Source organism: Saccostrea echinata, unplaced genomic scaffold (assembly GCF_033153115.1).
Source record: "Saccostrea echinata isolate AGI-Se365-2 ecotype Australia unplaced genomic scaffold, CSIRO_AGI_Sech_v1 ptg000054l, whole genome shotgun sequence".
Lineage (NCBI taxonomy): Eukaryota > Metazoa > Mollusca > Bivalvia > Ostreida > Ostreidae > Saccostrea > Saccostrea echinata.
In genome coordinates this window covers 65,107,764-65,126,737 of record NW_026889803.1, presented here as the reverse complement: position 1 = coordinate 65,126,737, position 18,974 = coordinate 65,107,764, and the positions used below count along the sequence as shown (strand labels likewise).

General features: G+C 33.7%; 1 protein-coding gene and 1 long non-coding RNA gene across 2 annotated transcripts; both read left to right on the top strand.

Annotated features, from left to right (window-relative positions):
- Positions 1–89: 89 nt before the first annotated feature.
- Positions 90–1,675, top strand: LOC133206259 (uncharacterized). Its single transcript, XR_009723725.1, has 3 exons — positions 90–145; positions 430–600; positions 1,480–1,675. It is a non-coding gene; the product is annotated as an uncharacterized LOC133206259 (long non-coding RNA).
- A 9,965-nt stretch (positions 1,676–11,640) lies between these two features.
- LOC133171576 (uncharacterized) lies at positions 11,641–17,871 on the top strand. The gene is made up of 12 exons (XM_061306344.1): positions 11,641–11,887; positions 12,668–12,887; positions 13,125–13,264; positions 13,741–13,894; positions 14,013–14,333; positions 14,426–14,713; positions 14,842–15,126; positions 15,241–15,395; positions 15,522–15,678; positions 16,463–16,599; positions 16,714–16,858; positions 16,970–17,871. The coding sequence occupies exons 1-12, from the start codon at positions 11,863–11,865 to the stop codon at positions 17,301–17,303; spliced, it is 2,361 nt and encodes a 786-aa protein (XP_061162328.1). The 5' UTR covers positions 11,641–11,862; the 3' UTR covers positions 17,304–17,871.
- Positions 17,872–18,974: the final 1,103 nt, after the last annotated feature.

The following is an 18,974-nucleotide window of genomic DNA, read 5'->3' as shown; positions in this document are numbered from 1 at the left end:
CTCGTGGTCACAGGCGCAGAACTCTTCAACGTCTGTTAAGTGTTTATCATAAGAAGTGTATATAGCAAAGCGCTCTATTGATTGTGATCCTGAAGTAGAAAAGCACAGGAAACCTATAAATTTCCGGATGCACGCACCTGCTAAAGTAAGAAAATTGTTTATTTTTTGATCATCATGTGTTATAGTTTAAACAAGGATACTAATATATGGTGATGGTATATTTTTTCTCCTATTAAAGTACACTGAAAATCATTATTCTATAAAAATAAGACTTGAAAATGATCCATTGATTGGCTACTTTCACTTCCATCTCCATTTTGTTTATTTAAGAAGTGTTAATAAATAATAAACAATCTGGTTATATAATTCTGATTTATCTTGATTATTTTTAACCTTTACTTTTATTATTTCCCCCGTTATATTTTACAGGGAAACCAGACCATGTACAGTTTGTACACTTGGTATTGCGCAACTTGACGAAAAAAAGAAAATCGGTTGACATGGAAACGCTTGAAGAACTGCCATACACTTTACTGGTTGGATCCATCGTAATGGTTTTGATGATGTCATTTATTGTTACACGGGTCTTGACTGGCACATGTATGCTAACTTTACCCCTGTCCCCGCAACAGCTATAGGGGGTATACTGGAATCACTATGCAGAATCCGTCTCTCTGTTTGTCCGTCCTTCTGTTCAGGTCTGGAGGAACCAGGGACGTTAAATACTTTACATTAGAATACTTAGTGAAAATAAGGATTTAGCCCCACAAAAATAATGTCTGGTGATCTTTTTGCTCCCTTTTTGCTTTTCAAGAATTTCTGTTAGGTTGTATACCTTATACCCCCTTCAAATCACCCCCCCCCAATTGAAATTGATTCCTACAGACCTGTTGTATTTTTTTTTTTTTTGAAGTTGAAGCTCTGTGTGTAGATTACTTCCTGGCTTATTTCAAGAGGCTATTTAGTCTGAACTTGTGGATAGTAAATACACATTTTGAATGTGCCTGGGAGGGGAATTGTTCATGCTGGGAAAACTTTCAAATCAAAATTGTGAAATTGCTTAGCTTTTTATTTTCTTTATCTGTACATGTATAGAGATTTTCACAATTTTACACAGAATAAGCATTTTTGAATGTGCCTGGGAGGGGAATTGTTCATGCTGGGAAAACTTTCAAATTAAAATTGTGAAATTGCTTAGCTTTTTATTTTCTTTATCTGTACATGTATAGAGACTTTCACAGTTTTACACAGAATAAGCATTGTTGCCAAATATTTTCTTAAGAACAAATGAGAAAATAATAATTTAAGCATATGGTGCAATTCTTCAAAAAATATCTATGTGATACACCTAGCACTTTTATGTAAATGGGAATAAATTACATGTATTAAAATAGAAAAAGTATAATTTCACTTGTAGGTAATGTTTGCAAGGAGAAAAAAAAGAAAGGATTAGACACTTTTTTCTCGTTCTTTTTCTAGGCAAGAATACTGGTGATTTTCGTCCAAAGCCAAAATCAACCTAATACAGCACTACAACTTTATACAACAATTTTGTCAATTTATTTTATATCAGCATGTTGGAAGTATTTTCATTGTATATTTACATTTTTAAAATGTTTGTTGCTTTTTGGATTATTTCCACTTTAAAATGTTTTATATAAATACTTTTACTTAATTTCATATCTTCAAATTTATTTTTTAAAATATGTTGAAATGGACTATGAACATCGTGTATATAATATGTGCAGTTGACAGATCAACAAATGTTAACAATATAGAAGACTTATACACCGAACAACAAAGGAATCCTCCAAAACATTTCTGCCTGATAAGTTTACAGGATTTGTGATGCCCTTTTGGAATTTAATTTTCCTAACCTCAAAAATATTTTATTCTTTTACTACTTCAGCAACTGTTCTATAATAACTTTGTTACACTCAAAATTGTTAATAATGCTTTTTACAAAGGCTTTATTATAAGTATGCTCAGCATAGGAATGACGGCACATGGAAATGGACAAACTGCTAAACGTTTACTGTATTCACTCCTCCAGAGAAGAAGTAAAGGTCGCTGCATGCAACGTCTTAAACATGACTGGTTGTTTGCTTATTAAGGTGCAATATTGCTGCAAAATTCCACTCAGATCTGCACCAAAAAACATTTTTAAATGACCACTTCTTCATATAACCAGACATACATGTATTTGGAAAATGTACTTAACTTATAGAACCTGAAACCTTGTTGCAGACATAAATACATCGTCGCAAACCTTTCCCATTCTGGAGAGACCTATGTGCGACTCCGGACCGTGACTTGAGACGATGTCCTTAGCAAATTTAAATTCTTAGACTGCAAATGTAGAAAAATAAACTCCTTTCATAAGGAAACTGAATTTTTTTATCCCAAGGAGCGAAGGAAAGACACCAGTAACAGTAGACGCTAGGAGGACACCAATATTAAGTATGAATTACACTCCATATAACCCCTTTTGCAAAGCCAAGGATATTTTGGTATGATATAAAAAATAGTATAATCCTTTTAAAGAAAATTTTAAATCTCGAGCAAAAATTACAATTGTGGTTCTACAGATCCTAGCACCACATAATATCCTGTTCTTTTCTATTATTACTGGCAAAGATAAACGGGCTCTTTTTTTCATTAAGAAAAAAAACACTGCGACAGGTAGATGTATAAGGGAAATTATACCTAAGGTGTTTTCTATGTTAATAATATTAACCTTATTTTATTTCATAATCAAGTTGTTATCATGATCGCTAATGATCAAAGCAACACCTGTACAAGTAATAAATGTTCAAGTTTTATTATAATTCCCTCTCGTAGCACCACAAACATCATCACATGTGCACTGCAATAATAGTTAAAAAATTATTCCAACATGACTGGTTGTTTGCATTAATTAAGGTGCAATATTGCTGCAAAATTCCACTCGCATCTGCTCCAAAAACATTTTTGAATGACAACTTCTTCAATAACCTGTCATACATGTATTTGAAAAATGTACGCCACTTACAGAACCTGAAACCTTAATTATTGTAGACATAAGTACATCATGGCGAACCTTTCCCATTCTGGAGAGAGCTATGTGCGACTCCGGACCGTGGCTTGACACGATGTCCTTAGCAAATTAAGATTCTTAGACTCCAAATGTAAAACAAAATAAACTCCTTTCATAAGAAACTGGATTTTGTGAATAATATCAATTATGTGATTACACTAGCTAGAATACAGTGGACAGAGAGGTGTTAATTAATTGGAATTTAAATTCCCGGCTACGAAGCGAGTGTCTAAATTAGTTTTCTTAGCCAGACAGAGGGACAGACAGGACAAAAAAATTTACCCCCCCCCCCCCCCGATAGCATGAAAACATCAGATTGTGCAATAGATTCAATGTCTTGGACCAAGAACAAAGCTTACATACAACTGAATGCACATTTTTGTTGAGTTATAATGACATACTAGGAAAAGTTATAAAAAGCCTACATAAGGATATAATCAAGCTTGTCATTGCCATTTTTGTTAGGCAAAAATTGTTAGACTCTTTGATATGGATTTTATAAATTTTTGTTCCGGATTACAAGTGCTCTAGGACAACCATCAATTAATGCAAAAGCAAAACCGTACTTTTTTTTGTTTTGTTTTGTTTTTTTACATAAATTGGTAAAACTTTTAAAAAATTTCAGTTCAAACGAAATGCACCCTGAAACAACGAAATGTAAACAGTTGTAAATGCGCCCAAAATATATTTCATATACATGTATATAGCGTACTATATCCATTCTAGAACTGTGAATACTACATATAAACTGTATCAATGACAAGTATACCTACACCCAGTATATAATTAACCAAGTTACTATTATGTAACTAAGTATGATTAAGCAGAGATGTAGAGAATTATAGAAATGAACATATATTTTTTATGTCGTAAAAACTCTTCGTCTTGTTTTTCTTGTACACTTGTATTGTGGTCAAACACACACAGTATCTCGTGATTGTGACTAATTAGACTGTGGCCCAATCAAAGTATTGGCTAATTAGACTGTGGACCAATCAGAAGTACTCTGGTCCCATTCATCGTTATTTGCTTCACAGACCTTGCTGTAGACAGTCACTGAGAGTTAACGCGCACCTGGAAGTACACCAAAGTGTAAACTACGTACATTCGTGACGATCGCTTTCTGAGATACCAATAAGAAAATGTAATTTAGATAAGTCCTCAAAGAAACGAACAGCTTTTACACCCAAAGTACCTACATACCTACCATTAACGTTGTCGAAAGATAAAATATGTGATCAAAAATCAGTCCTGGTATTATGTTTTATCGTCATTTATTTATTTATTTAAACATTTTTTTTCCTAGTCAAATTCATAATCTATATAAAAAGAATTTTACCCTATTTTTGAGTACAAAGACCGGAATCTATACAGCACTTTCAAGAACTCACATGTAGGGTTACAGCTAGAGTCAAGGAAGAATTTAATTCCAGTTGTACATACGGCTGCCTAGCGTACAAGAACTTGACAATTTACATAAATAAAATTGTATTTTCTCTTTAAGATAATAAACTGTTTGTCTTTTATTTTAAACTATTTGTATGGACTATACAGTATACATATATAAAAGAACCCACCATATCTGCATGGAATGACAAACTGTATTGTACATGTATATGCATATGTTGTTTTGAACATATTTTATTGAAGGAATCAAAAGGATTGAAAACAAGTTCTTTACAACCTACTGGTTCCTCTCCTTGAATATAACAATTCTATGTCATGCAAGTGGAATAGTACATAGAAATATAAATGACAGGTGATACAAGTGAAAATTCTGTTCAATAACGTAACATTTTAACATCAGTAAATTTATGCGAAGCAGCAGTTTTGGGTATCGTATTTTGATGTTCTCACGCTTGTGTGGGACAATATCACTGCATTCAGTTCAGTGGCGGATCCAGGAATTTCGTAACGAGGGGGGGGGGGCTGCATTGAAGCCCCCAGTGGGTCTAGGGCAAAGCCCTTGTGGGGGTCAGGGGGGCGAAGCTGACAAATTCTTACAAATAAGAGATGTTTTTCCTTGAATTTAGGATAATGAACATATAAGTTCTACATACAAAATATTCAAACCGGGGGGGGGGGGGGGGCGCACGCCCGGCGCCGGCCCTGGATCCGCTTTTGCAGTTATACATGCATATGTTTTTCTGATATCCTGTAAGGCAAAGAATATATTTTTTAACTATTCATAAATGAAAACAGACTTTAGAGGCATTATTTAAAGTATACACGGACTATTCACTCTTCAGTTAGAACCCTCCTCTCCTCTAATATGTCCATTGGACAAATACTAACTGTATTTTAATTGAAAAGTCTGCATGAAGTAAAAACATCACCAAATTACTTAGTATGCTGCAGGAATGACGGTGTAGTAGTCCAAAGAGAAATATACAAAAAAGTATAAATACGGGAATAAATATATTTCTTCAAACTGGAATAAAGGGAGAATTAATACAATGGCCGCAGAAACCCGGGGGGGGGGGGGGGTGCACCCCCCCCTCATAATTTTGCCGATATATAGTATACTATAGAAAACAGAGTTACTTTATGGATGTGCCTCCTCGATAACACGCGTGATGACATTTTTTCCCCTTTTCTTTCTTTTTTCCTACTTGTCAAGGAATATTTTCTTGGTAGTGCTCCCCCCCCCCCCCAACTGAAAATGTTTGGTTGTGGGGCACAAACTGAAATTGCTTCCGACGGGCATGATGTTTAAAGAGTGAACGTGTAGAAATCAATGCCAGAAAGCTCCGAGAGATAAGAAAGACAGGGGTTCATGCAAAAACGGACTTCCAAAACACTCGCTAAAAGTGACATATATACCAAAGATGTGTGTTGTAGGACATTAGTGATACATGTACAGTGATACATTCTAACTGTTAGGCTTTTTGTAACTCTTCAAGAAGTAAGTTTTGTTTGGTTTAAATACTGTGAAGTGTGAACCAATATATAACTAAGACAATTTATTTATTCAATTATGTCATAAAACAAACTAAGACAATTTATTTATTATTTATAAAAGAAAATAGGAACAATTATATTTATAATTGTTAAGGCTAAAATGGAAATAAGACAGAGCAAATGGTTTTCTTTTTTTTTTTTTCAAAAAAGCTGTTTTTTTCCATATCTTAGTAAACATTATTATACATTGTACGTGAACATGGTACTTGTAGTCTTTTGCCGTAAGAGTGGGCTAAAATGTGCTTTTCTCGCTTTTTAGTATAAATTTATTTGAAAATCGAACAAAAGGCTACTTTGAAAAATATGAACATCAATGCCAATTTACCAAGCTGTTACAAAAACCTTACGGGGCCGTGTACCAAGGTGTCAAAAACATTACATAGGAAGTTGTTCTACAACAATCCGATAAGTAATTACATATACAGATGTCATGTAATTACACGGGGATTACAGTGATGTCAAAAAATCAGGGCATTTGTACAAGAAACTGAAATACATAATATCTTCATAGAATATCAATATTTTGATAAAATTCAATCGAACACGATTTATTAAGCATAGTTTCCCTTTAACTCCTTTTTTGTTTGTTTATTTGTTAAGGTTCATTGATATACTGATAAGAGAGGTAACTCTCACTGTGTTCTATGACTATTATCCCCTTATTTAAAAAGAAGTCAGGTTAACCGGTCATTTTTATCAAATTCTCCCCGCAATCTACGCTGAAATATTCAGTGCATTTTAATTATAAATAAGAATTCTTTTTTGGAAAAAGAACATAAGCGTTGAGTGACAAATTTTATATGAGCTGAGGGATGGTGGCCTTAAAGTTTTCTTTTCTTTTCTTCAAAATTTAATTATACAATCATTCAGATGTAGGTAATCGATCAATTCTCATCGAACATGGATGGTATTTATTTTTAATTTTTTAATTCACTTTTTGATTAATTATTTTGTCCTTACAATAAAAACAAATAAATAAATATTATCTATACAGTACAGTTTGCATTCAAAATTAGTTTAAACCATATTTTATTTGAAAATGACAAGCAGAAAACACAGGCAAGTAGTACAAAAAAATCAAAAAGGATTCGGAAACAAGTTTGAAAACTTATATACTAATCCGTTTCCTTATTATTATGATTAAGATGACAGACCCTTATTAGATAGTTACCAAACTTCAACATACAACATCTTTAAAATATCAATATTGATATTATAAAAATGAAAGCAACTTTTCATTGTTGACAAAATTACAAATGTTATATTGTTATTCATTAGAAGAATAAATTAGGGTTACACTTGGTCTTATACTCTGCCTTAACACGGTGTCAACCTTTACTGTAGGTGGAGGAAGTCGTGTTATCACAATCAGGGACATAATCATTACACAGATCTTATCTAGATTACCTATATATTACATATTCTACAGAGATGTCAATAATGCACAGGGATCTAGACAATTCTTAATTACAAGAAAATAATGACAGAACAAAATCGACCTGTTGGAATTTTAATAAGAAAATATAATTGAAAAGATTTGATGAATAATGAAAGAAACCATATAATTATATGTTTATTTAGATGAATTCATCACTTACTTGTCAAACTTTTATACAGCAAAAATAACAGTTGACCGAGATAAATAACAGTGAATCCATACAATATTAGTTTAAATTAATGAATGTATGGAAATAAGAGCCATTTTAAAAAATCTATTTCCAACTAAAACCTCTATATCATTTCAACTTGTAAAAGAAAAATAAATTGTAATATCTTAAAGGGGAAAGATGTTCATCCGAAAACATATCTTAAGGTTGGACCGGCTTTCAAAAAAAAAAATTGTCAAATATTTTTTTTTCATTTAAATGACTAAAACAACTTATAAGCTAACAAAAAAGCCCATATAAGACATACCATCCTTTTTTTTTTTACATACAATGTGTCTAGGAGTACATACCCTTCAAATTTAAACAGCCACTTTTTAGCACAGAAAGTTATGATCTCGTGTTTTATTAAAACACTAGATCTATAACTTATGAAAATTTGAATTATTCACTTGCTAAGAGAATCAATGATGCTTTTCAATGGAAAATGTAAATAAATTTATGTTAAATAATCACAATATACCATAATTTTGAATATTTCGGAAAATTCAAATTGTTAACATGCAATTTAAAAAAAAAATATAGAGAGAGTTAAATCTAAGGTTAACAAAAACGCATATTTTAACATGGTTGATTGCATAGATTTTGCATAACAGTCTCGTGATCATGTATACTCCCATTTTAGTGACTAAGTTATACAGTAATTCTTGCAAACTTCGAAAAAATTAAACTGAAAAAAAACTTAAAATTAAGAAAATATAGTACAAGACAATTTGTGTTAAAAAAAATACAGAAATTTTGGTCTTAAATGTAACAGACACTTATAGAAAACTGCGGATAAGATCTGACCCCTTCCTTTTCTATGTATTTTATTATTTGCTTAACGTCATTATATATTTTTCAGTCACTGAAAATGAAATCAGAGGAGACTATAGGTTGCTTTCCGTTGGTCTCTGTCTGCATAATTGAACGTTTTCACAATCATTTTTTCTATTACATGAATTTACAGAGACCGTACTTGCCATGTTTACATTTCGTTGCTTTCTCTAGTCTTTGAAGCCGACGGAGATTCAGTTCTTAGGAAACATGCCTTTCGTGATCGCCGCATTCAGGTATTGTTAATTTTTCTCTAATAATTAATGTGTCTTTGGATAATTCAATAGGTGAAGTGATTACGGAATTTCTTTTAAGATAAAAAAAAGTGATCTTTACAATATTTACAAAGTAAATTTTATGTACAAACACATTTTTGCTTTACAAGAACTGTCAGTACCTGTAATATTGTCCTTTGAAAAGATATATACCGTGTAAAAGAGTAATTTTGCGGTTTAAAAATTTTGCTTTTGATCCTTCGGAGGCAGTTGTTTTCAAAATTTCTGCTTTTTTAATTTTGCTCTTCAATTTGATTTGCAGTATACATGTATATCTGCCATTCTAATTGAAGCAACGTTCATCCCCGTAAAAACAAGAAAGGAAGAAAAAATTAGTTTAATTTTTTTTTATATCTTTTAATTATTTGTGTAGATGCGTGATACTGTGCAAAATTTAGTATTATCGATCCCGTAAATTACATTGATGGAAGAGTCATGAAACAGCTGACCTTTGACACTTAGATGCTAGCTTTAGAAAACCTGACCGAACTTAATACTTAAACTATGGTTACCGAAACAAGTGCCTGTGTTATTACTTCCAATAAACAACAGTTTTCATACGAAACAAAGAAAAAAATTCAATGGATTTTTAAAAATATGCCAGTAATGATAATTAATCATGAAAACTAGTGAAATATTCCTGAAAACACTTATTTCACCAAACAATGAGTTTAGCCTTGCTTCTTAATCATTATCATAATTCATTTTTGGTCCGAGAGAATGTTTTCAATCAAGTAATTAAGGCTTTCAGAATTTTAGAACTTGAATTGATATCGACCGTGTTTCAAAAAAAAACAAATTGGGATGGGAAATTTGAAATTTGTGACATGTGAAGTAAAATTAAAAAAAAAATCAAAATGAAAAAGAAATGTTTTGGTTATTTAAAATTTTAGTCTAAATTCAAACGCGTTTTTGAAAGTTTGAAGTAAATTTTAAATTATCAAAAGACAAAAATGGTCCTGAATTTAAGATTATTTATAAGCGTAAATTTTCTGAACAATAAAAAGATTAAAAATTTATAAGTTTAAAATCGATTTGGAAATTTTAAATTTTGAATATCAAAGGTAAAAATCTTTTTTTAAAAAGTGTGTTTTGAAAATTGGATTTTTGATCTAAAATATCAAATTTCAAAATTAATAGGAGTTTTTGAAACTAAGAAAGATTTAAACTAAAATATTAAAACTCTAAATATTTTAGAAATTTGAATTGTTACACGGATCATTTTCTTTTTATTGACCTACAATCCAGATTTCGTCTTTTTGAATTTTAAATCATATTTAACAATGCGAGTTAAATTACTTCAAAGGGTGCGTGCAAAGCTTGTCTTTCTGCTTTACCCTCTAAAATTCAAATTCACAAAATTACATATTATTTATGTCCATGAAACTTCGATATGGGTTAGTACAGACACAATACCCGGATATTATACATATCCATAAATCTTGTTATAACCAGTATTGCTGATTACGACATGAACGTGTTCTACACAGGTAACATATCGAGTAGAAGGGTAGCACTTCCCGGGGGCCGAGACAAATGACCTGTCACAGCCAACTACAAGGGGATACACAAATCTATTTGGACTATATACGAGATAATTAAGTCTAATTCTTAAAGAATTTTAAAATAATAATGTCTACAACATGTCCAAAGCTACAAAGGCTATATTAAAAAGAAAACCTCTTCGAACAATGCAATGTATTCACTTAGAAAGAGCAGTGTCCCATTCTTTAAGTACTTGTATTAATCTTAATCCAAAACCAAAGTAAAAACATATTCTTTCCAATTATAGACTAAAAACAATAGTACATGACATGGCTATATCATCAATCAATCAATTAACAGAAATGGAATCAAAGATAAAACTTCCTGGGGAAATATTCTTCCAATTATGAAATAAAAAAGGAACCGCTAGTTTATCATTGAAGTAAAAAAAGGTCCTACATGTTACGCCAATCATGTTTCCTGACTAATTAGCAATATACACACCGCCGTTTCGGCTAATCTTCTCTTGGTCTAGGATAACGTAATGGTATCTTACCTCAAAAGGTGCGACTGGTTGAAGACCCGACCCATGACGTCCCTAATTAGTGTTCATTATTAGTGGTCATTAATCATGGACGGATATTGCGGTAATCCGTTATATTCGGAAGTACTCTGAAGTTGTTTTTTTTTTTTGTTTTTTGAAAACCTTGTACAACAATTTGCATAAAATTAACCGGTCTCATTTTCAACAGCTTCGAGCTATATATTGCACACTTAACTGTCACTGGACTGTGAGTTTTCTGTCGTAAACTTCTGAAGAGAACATAGAAATTTGTTCCTTTTTTCACGCGATTCCTTAACATATGCCAATGCATCTTTTTCTGTATATACAAAGAGTTTTGAAGTAGCATCATATAGATTTTTCACAATTGATGAGATGTTTCATAATTTATGTATTACCGATTTCAAATGAAAGGGTTTTAAAAAATGACACACATTTCAAAAATTTCAATTAATATCATGAAAAAGTGAATAAAGCAATAATGAACAATTCACAATGATATATAACCCTTATATCTTTATATGCATGTCACAACTCAATAAGTAATTTTTTTTAATGAGCTGGACCTCAGACTGAACTTATATTCAAAAAATGTCATAAGGGTGAACTAACCAAAAATAAATAAATAATTTAAAATAAATTTATATATATTTAACATAACAATATTATGAAGGGTGTTTATAAAACAATTTTGAGTAGGATCTGTATTTTCTCATTGACAGGTGCGTGATGGATGACGGTCGCTTGTTGTAGGTGACAGAGGTTACGCCACAATGCCCCTGGCACCTACTGAATAACGACCCACGGGACTCGTTTCCTGGTCCTTCCCCCTATTACCTGTCTCCTATATCTACCCAGGTAACCATCCCGTGTCAGACAGAAGCAGCAGCACCACAGAAGGGTGAACATCACAAACATCACTTCACAAGGGACTATAAGGCTTTAATATTTAGGTTATATTCACCTTTTCGCAGTTGTATGTGAAGTGCCTTCAAAGTTTGGGACACTTGATTATTATCCAAAATGTGGAAATTTATTATCCTTTTAGGTGAGTATAGCAATATTTTATTATTGCATTATTTTTTTTTAATTTAGCTAAATATCGAAAAATATAGGATTTTTTTTTTTTAATTTTAAACGGATACTAATTCATATTGCTAAAACGAATGCTAGCAATAAGAGTAAGATGAAGGGAGGTGGCTATGTGAAATAAATACTTCAGAGGAAAAAAATACCCTGCTATAATATAATAAATGTATTGGTATTTGGTAAGTAATTTTAGGATATCTAAAAATTTTAACATTTATAAAGTAAGTTTTAGTTTAATGCTACAATTGCAAAGCACTTTCTATAAATTTTTCTGAATATATAATACACAACCTTTATTTAACATAAAGCGAATTCTTCGAAACAAATGATCATAGCTTATTTTGTGTACATAACATAAAGAGAATTCTCGGAAACAAAACGTCCCTGTCTTTCTCCGTCCATTAATGAGTAGCAATGATGATTGTAATTATCACCACTAACCGAGGCATGGCCTCAATGTGACGTTTTATGTCCGTTTTATTCCGGACATATTTGCCATATTAGATGTCGTTTTTCATTGACCGCATATTGATTGTTTTTGGACGATTTTATGTTATACCTGTCCATAGCAACCTACTATGTGCTGATATTAACAAACCCTTGATTGAAACTCTTATTATAAATAAGAGTTCACCGAACAATACCAAATGTTACATTTCTTACAAAAATGTTTAAACAGAAACTTTCAGACTTAAAAAAATGAGCTAATCATTTAAGAATATCTTTCCAATTGTTACAGGTATAACGATTGGCGGTGCCATAGCGCAAGGTCAACAAGGACAACAGGGGTCACAGTTCAATTCTCCATGTCTGCAGACTTTTGATCAAATGTTCCGGAAGTGCTTCATGGATAATGGAAACTTTAAATTGGAGGTCATCTTTTCATTGGTTACTAACGGTTCCAGTGGTCCCCTTCCGCAAGGCACAAGTAGACCCCAACTTATGCAAACAGTCTGCGGGTACGTCATAATGGTCACATGACTTAGGATCCATACTCTAAAACGAAGTTTACTTTTTGGTACAAACCAAATTTTTCAGAAATATAAGAGCAAAAGAATTTTGAAAATTTAGTGTTGAACTTGAAGCGTTATTTTTTGTCTGCTTTTAGTTAAGCTATCTTTTATTATATTGTCTAGGATTTTATCATAATACATTCTCATTTTCTTTTATTTAACCCTTTTCATATTATTCTATAGAAATAGAGAGAAAATTGACGCGTGCGTGAAACCAATTATGCAGAACATTCAAGTTCAGTGCAGTGACCGTGAAAAGATGATGATGGACTCCACCATCCAGTCCACTGGGAGAGCCATCGCCGTCATGTGTGGGGTCACACGTAAGTTTACCCGTACTCTCGTACATTATCGGATCCTCTGTATATGCCTGTTGATATTCTACAATTCAATATGGAGATAACGAACAGTACTAGTAATCAAGCTAAAAAATCCATTGAAACAATACAAATCAAACACGAACCTCTAAAAACATCAGAGGTGGGGTCAGGTACCATGGAGGGGTAAGCATACCCTGTCGACCGGTCACAACCGCCGTGTGCTCCTTGTCATGATCAGGCAAACGGGAAAATCCGTAGACAATTGAGTGTGTTCATAATGACCTAATAATTAGTATGAAGAACGTCAGTCAGCATTCAACTTAATGATAGATTATATTTGCTGACAAGGTCATTGTATCGACCATAGAACTTGCCAAATGTTGACTTTAAGCGAAACTGTTGATATCCTTGTTTCATCAACTTGTTTGTCAATAGTTTGCCTCGTTTTAGAAATTTACAACGTATTCTATTTCTTACAGCTGAAATGCCACCATGCTTGAAAAAGTTCGATGACAAATTCAAGTCCTGCATGACGCAGCAGAATGTCAATCAAGAGAACTACTTTAAACTTCTGGCCAATCAGACGGAAGGAACCGGGATGACATTTCCTCAGCTCAGAGACAGTACCTGCAAGTAGGTCCTACAAATCTAAATAATTCAACAATATTCCATGTCTAGTGCGCCTTAAACTTTGTCTAGAATATTGGTGTTGGTAAAATTTTAAAATATGTTTTTTATTTACATCTTTTAGCAAACCAACACAACAGGTTATTGTTGGGTGTGCATCAGGTGGTTTACAGTCATTGGCTAACGAATGTACAAAGCAAGAACAATTCATGGTCGGTCAAACTCTTCAAAACATGATGGCTTCCTACCAAGCAGTGTGCACTGGTCAACCACTCGTAGGACCAGGACGTGCTCCAAGTCCCTGTCTCATGAAGTTTGAAAAAGAGATGAATCAGTGTTCCATTGACAACATGGGTGCTCCTCTCAATGACATTATGATTCTGCTGACGAGAGGACAGGTGCCTGAAGGACAAGACATGAAAACTCTCAACAAAACAATTTGCGAGTAAGAGTTTGACAATTGTCTGATAAATTCATTGGATTATTAAATGTTAACCCGAATTTTTTAACATCCTTCTGTTTATTTACCTATTTCAGCAACTTCCACAATTTTGAGGAATGTGGAAAAAAGGTAGTAATTGAGAATCAATGTAAAGGAAAAGATCTTCTGATATCCGAGGGAACATTTGCGAATGTCATCATCACTGTCGGAGCCTATTGCCACGATACTACTGTTCCTGGAGCCTGTATGCTCACCCTACAGCAACAGTTCACTAAATGTTTCTCTAAGGTCGGCCTGGACCCCGCTGTGTACTTCTCCAATATCACAGCACACAAAGGAGCCATTCTGGGAACCAACGAAGCCTCAGCCACCAAATACTGCAGGTAAAATACCGCTATACCTCTCAAATCACCAAAAAAATATCTTAAGTCTTCATAATGAAATATATTCAGGTAAGTTTTGTTAGTTTTGTTATGACGAATAAGTCAATAGTAAATCGATGTTTTAACAGCAAAAGGACAGAACTGTACACTTGCATGAAGAAAGTGATGCACCAGTGTCCCGGGGCTGAACAGACAATGTCAATGACGGGATTTGATCTCGTGTCCATGGAGCGGGCTGTTGGTATTCTTTGTGACGACATCCCCGAGTACCTTGCCGGAATTAATTGTTTTGAGAAGCCCAGTGACAAGGCCCGAGTTTGTATCGCTAACATGGGACGAGATATCACTCAGATGTCCGCTAAACAAATGGCCAAAGGAATCACTCTTGACGGATTCTTGAACGACTTCTGCAAGTAAGTTTGTGAACAGTGCATTTACGATATTCACTTTTAATGCTGGAATAATTAGGAATGCTAAAGATTTATTTTATATTGCTAGAACCTAAGTCAAAACTGTTACAATTTTAGAATCCGTGTAGATCATGTGACTTGTGATTCGCAAGCTTGGCCAACCTGTGACCCCAAAGCCATTGCCCTGAAAACTAAGTTCGAGTGCCATTTGTTACCGGTTAGATGCCATGATGTCAATGAGGACGAAATCTCAAAAGTTTGTCCAGCAGATGGTAAGTGGATTAGTAACTAAATAAGTCCAAAACATGCACACACAAACACAAACCACACACATATACGCATGTATTATGGTTGCTGTTTTATATTGGTATATTAACCACGTCTTTCTTTTTTAAAAGCCCGTCTTAAGCCAAATACCTGCGTTGATGACGTCAAAATTAACATCGGAAACTGTCTGGCCCCATACAACATTGATCCAGAAACATTTATTGTCAACGTAACGCACGATCGCAGTAGTATGCTCGGAGGCCGATCGCAAGCACAGAGATTTTGCCAGTAAGTTTCGAGAGAACACATATAATTCGCATAGGGGCTCGGTTTCAGGATGGAGAATTTTGTGTATTGCATATTATTCTATGTCTGTCTAAATATTCTCAAAAATCACTGAAATTCGCAGTTTAAAAAAAGTTCGCAGTTTAAAAAAAAAGGTATTTCATATGACCATAAAAAGGGATCAAACTCGTCATATTGGATTCCGGGAGGGGGGTGCCTCGGTTCACTCTTGATTTTAATCAATATCTACATTTTTCCTACCGTCGTCCGGCGAAATCTAGCTTCAAAAACGATTAACTCCCTTCTATCGTCTGTCGATTTGCACCTGCAGTAACCTAAACGTCTTCGATACCTAAGCACTGAAATTGAAAGCAACGGAAGTGATGCTTTCTAACCATGTTAAGTGTAGAGGCACCCCAGAATTGCACGGAAAGTCTAGAGAGGTCAGAAACCGCGCCAAACTTGGTTCTCTCTAGACTTTCCTTGCAATTCCAGGGCGCCTTCCCTTTTCTTTTTTATGTAAATTGAATTACGATTTTTTTTTTAAACTGCAAATTTCAGCAATTTTCTATTTTTATTATAATCAGTATATTTAGACAGACATAGACCATCCCATAACCGAGCCCCAATGGTAATTCGAAAATATTTTTTCAAAGTCTATGCAAGTCTTCGGAATCGAGATATTTCTCTTAATGGAATTAAAATGTAATATTGTTAAACCTTTTATAGGTTTGAACCTTTCAGAAAGTTAAATAACGACACTAAGACAAAATGTATTTTTTAATAGGAACAGGAAGTCCGTTTTTAAATGCCTTCGGGACACCCTTGACGGTTGCCCTGGAGCTTCCGAACTGCTGGCCTACTGGGGTCACCAACAGGATCTGCTAGAGGACGCACTAGATCTACTGTGCCAAAATATGAATGGTAAGATCGATCCTCCTCCTTTGACAAAACGCATGTTAATCACACTGTACCATTATCTTTGACAGATTAAAGAAGAACTATTTTAAAAAAAACTCATTTACGTCTATATTCTAGGATACGAACAGCTTTCTACCTGCGCTATTGGTTCAACTGCTAAAATTGATCAGTGCAAGAAGAACGCCGAAATGAAAATGGGAGATTTAACAAGAATGAATCCAAACAACCAGATGTCGTCTGCATATTTCGCACAGTTTTGCAGGTACACATCCATATCACAATAACAAACACACATGCTGTGTTCCAGCAGATTAAGTTTTGGAAAATACACTTTTTAATGCAATAATGAATGATATCATGATTTGTTTTTTAGTGTTCGAATGGAACAACTGCAATGTGACCTTGATGCCGTCCGAGACACTTGTGACGCGGTCTCTGTTGGTCTGAAGACCGAGTTTGAGTGTAACCTTATCCAAGACAGGTGCCAAGGATTGAAACGATCAGCATTCAAGAAAATCTGTAATGTTAACAACTACGCACGCTCCAACCGCCGAGGAAATTCTGGTGGTTCACAACAGAATTCAGGAAATACAAATAACATAGCTAATACTAAAGGTGGACAACAGGGAAATAATAGTGCTAGTGGAGTTTTTAGTTTCTCAGCTGTTGTACTTACCATTGGACTTTCCCTACTTACATTCTTTTAAGTCAGATTTCAATTAAATACCATTCATTATACCATATTCAGCCATGATGAGACGTCAAGTCTCTGATTTTGCCTTTAATTTCTGGCTGTTACTGAATTAGGTATCAATGGATATAAGTCGGGGGTAAATACTAATTAATGAATAGCTTTCAAACAAAGCAGAAAAGCAAAATTAGAAGAAAAAAATTCTGATGACGTCATACAGACCGAGGAATTGTCTAAGGGAGGAAAAATGTCTCATATATTGTAAAAACGTACATTTTTATGCGTAAAATTGTGTTTACTTTGAAAATGTGATGATGCAAATCCTTTATAAGTAAAGCTACAAAAATGTAGAATGGACCAATGTCCCACCGAAGAAATTAATTTGTATTTTTATTGTGATATCCTGGGTTATGTCTCTGTGAGTCCACTTTCTGTGTTTGAATGTTTCTTGATGTGTGAGTGTATTTTGTAATTTATAAGTGTGCGAGTCTTGAATGTACAAGAATTTATTTATATGTTGTGAAAACAAAATGAGCGCTCATTTTGATATTGTTGATTTTATAATAAAACATACCTTTAAAATATGTTGCATATTTTTTTTTTCAAAGGTATACCAGGGACAAATTTTTGTTCCTATTCATTACAAAGACCGAGCAGTAAACATTTTCTTTCATGATTTGTTTTAAGTACCAGATGATTTGATTTTTTTATCTAGTAATTTATTTTTTTAAAAAATCAAAACTCACAAAGATGCAAAGCCTATTCTTTTTAAGATGGTCGCACTAGTTTGAAAAATAATTTGTTGTTTATATAATGTTTCCAAAAAAAAAAAAACCAAACAAACAAAAAACAAAAACAAAAAAAAGGAATACATGTAGTTGAATTTCAAGCAAAATACTAGTACATGTAGATTTCTTTTAACATAAAAGCCAACAGAATGCTTTGAATTGTTTTTCAGAAACAACACTAATCAAAAATGTTTTAAGATTTCATGATCATATGTCAGCAATATTTTATGATTTCATGATCATATGTTTGATTTGAAGAAGGAATATCATAATTTATAAGAATATCTAGCTATGACTTGTGGCCTCGTAGGTCAACATCCAATGAGAGAAAACGGTCAAATGACAAAAATGGAAAAAGTGAATGAAATGAAAGTTCGGGATTCGTTACAAGAAATCTGATTGGATTATATTATATCGAATCTCTGAGGATCAGGATGTAATTATGTAAATGATGATGTCACGGGGTAAAAGCTCATTCATCAAACTTGTCGCGTAAGAGCAGCGTAGGTAGGATTGGGCAGTTCGTAACAATCGAGGGAAACATGTCTCACCGTCGCCAATCATTCATAAATGAATACAAGTTACAAAGCATTATAGTTTCAGTGGCGGATCCAGGAATCTTGAAAAGGGGTGGGGTGTGGGGGCGACCAGTTTGGGGTCGGGGGTCGGGGCCCACGACCACACCAAAGAATGATTTATTAAGACTTATGTATATTTTGGACACAAAAGGAGGGGGCGGGCCCCCTGGCCCCCTCTAAATCCGCCAGTGAGCTTGGATTATTTTTTTTACCTATATTTCAGATCGTCATGTGTAATGATAATCAACAAATTTTCATCTGTTGATGTTTAAATATTTTTACCAGTCTGCATTGGTGACAAAATCATTGAAAAGCAAAGGA

Excerpts from the sequence above, each read along its gene's own strand:
- LOC133171576 (XM_061306344.1), top strand. The coding sequence starts at position 11,863 with ATGTGGAAATTTATTATCCTTTTAG. Across the intron at positions 15,127-15,240 it reads TTCTTGAACGACTTCTGCAA|AATCCGTGTAGATCATGTGA; the intron begins GTAAGTTTGTGA and ends TTACAATTTTAG. Across the intron at positions 16,600-16,713 it reads ACTGTGCCAAAATATGAATG|GATACGAACAGCTTTCTACC; the intron begins GTAAGATCGATC and ends TCTATATTCTAG.